General features: G+C 44.3%; 1 protein-coding gene across 1 annotated transcript; it reads left to right on the top strand.

The window, feature by feature from the left end:
* Positions 1–513: 513 nt before the first annotated feature.
* On the top strand, positions 514–1,641 carry LOC148041220 (uncharacterized). The gene has a single exon (XM_087680062.1). It carries the CDS (start codon positions 514–516, stop codon positions 1,639–1,641), a length of 1,128 nt encoding a protein of 375 aa, XP_087536188.1.
* The last annotated feature ends 274 nt before the right edge of the window (positions 1,642–1,915 follow it).

The following is a 1,915-nucleotide window of genomic DNA, read 5'->3' as shown; positions in this document are numbered from 1 at the left end:
CAACGAGAAGAAACTCCAATGGAAGAGACAAATGATATGACAGATAATCTTCTTGATATACCGGAAATGCATAATGAAGAGATTGATCTGTTTGTGGATCTTGATGATAACGATCATGGGTAGTTGGCCCATTTGGAGGATGCGCAGGACTAGAGGGGGTGGATGTCGTATTGCTGCGCATTCGAGGTGTGAAAACCACCCAAAAGTTGTGTGTGTGATTTGATACTTTGTACATACTTAGTTGTTGTGTTTATATTTATTTTCTAGGTATGAGTATAGTGGGGAGGATTTGGAGGCATAGTGGTGAGCATGATGAGATGCTTTCAGCCTATGTTGAGCAAGGTCAAGTGGAAAGCACAACTGATGCTAGTGAACGTGTTACACGTATTCGTTCAGGACCTTTGCCTTCTCTTTCTCCAGCTACATCAAAAATACCTAATGATACCAAGCATCCACATCTAGGAGTTGGGAAGAAGGAGCCCAAGCATATTGGACGCTATGATGTTTTCGAGGATGACCCATATCAAGACAGTGCAGATTCACCTCATGGGATCAAGAGCTTGCAGCAGCAGAAAGGAGAAGAGAAAAAGACTGTTGCAAAAGATGATGACGAGATCCTTTTTGAAAGAGACCTTGAAGGCCTTAGAGTATCTTCATCATCATGGACATATTCACCGAGATGTCAAGACAGGGAATATTCTTGTTGATGGAAATGGTGCTGTGAAACTTGGGGACTTTGGTGTTTCTGCTTGCATGTTTGATACTGGTGACAGACAACGATCAAGGAAAACTTTCGTTGGAACCCCATGCTGGATGGCACCTGAGGTTATGGAGCAAGTTCATGGGTATGATTTCAAGGTTGATATTTGGTCCTTTGGGATCACAGCCTTGGAGCTAGCACATGGGCATGCCCCCTTCTCGAAGTACCCTCCTATGAAGGTACTTTTGATGACCTTACAAAATGCCCCTCCAAGGCTTGACTATGAGAGAGACAAAAGGTTTTCAAAGTCATTCAAAGAGATGATAGCAATGTGTTTGTTGAAAGATCCTACAAAACGTCCAAGTGCAGAGAAATTGCTCAAGCACTCTTTCTTCAAGCATGCTCACTCTGCTAAATACGTTGCTCGAACAGTATTGGATCCTCTTCCTTCTCTTTGGGAACGTGTGCATGGCTTGAAGATGAAAGATGCCGCACGTCTAGCTCAAAAGAAAATGCCGTATGGGGAGCAAGAAGAGAGGTCTCAGAATGAGTACAAGCGAGGTGTTAGCGGCTGGAATTTTGATTTAGAAGACATGAAGGGTCAGGCTGCTCTGGACGATGTTGAAGTTACTGCTGTGATGGAAGAGCCATTTTTAAAGGAAGGTGAGAAGAAAACCATGGATCCCTTGGCAGCTTCAGGCTTGCGAGCATTACGGTATGCACGGGAAGTTGAAAAGGTGGAGGCCACTTTTCTGCGTGTGGTATGCTATGAAAAGGAAGAGTGGCTAAAAAGGGGCTGCTTTTCCTTGGAATTCTGCGACTGGGACCATGGGTGCTTTTCTGGTTCTAGGAGGGAAGCCAATTTAGGGGGAAAACGGAAGGGATCGACGGTTGTCAAGCGAGGGAGGGCCTATGAGTACTGGGATCAGCCTGCTGTTTGATATGAAGTTTCTCTAAACTGCAATGGAACTATAGGCCATTCTTATCGAGAAGTATATTTGCAGGAAGCAATCTGGATGGAGGACAGGAACGACGTGAATTGAACAGGATTAGAGGGGAATGTATTTCTCAGTCGACGAAGGGGGATTTTGTCCCGAATCCTTGCGAGACAGTTTAATGGATCATTGCCTTCATCGACGTATAACAGGGGCCAAAGCATTGTTATTTTTTTTCACTTGAAAATTGTGGAACCAGGCAAATGCAGAAGGAGATTTT

The sequence above is a fragment of the Lygodium microphyllum genome, chromosome 1 (genome assembly GCF_053477565.2).
Source record: "Lygodium microphyllum isolate KBCC chromosome 1, Lygodium_microphyllum_v1.1.10, whole genome shotgun sequence".
Taxonomy (NCBI): Eukaryota; Viridiplantae; Streptophyta; class Polypodiopsida; order Schizaeales; family Lygodiaceae; genus Lygodium; species Lygodium microphyllum.
Note: the sequence above shows the minus strand (reverse complement) of the source record. Positions and strands in the feature narration are given on the sequence as shown.

Excerpts from the sequence above, each read along its gene's own strand:
- LOC148041220 (XM_087680062.1), top strand. The coding sequence starts at position 514 with ATGACCCATATCAAGACAGTGCAGATTCACCTCATGGGATCAAGAGCT.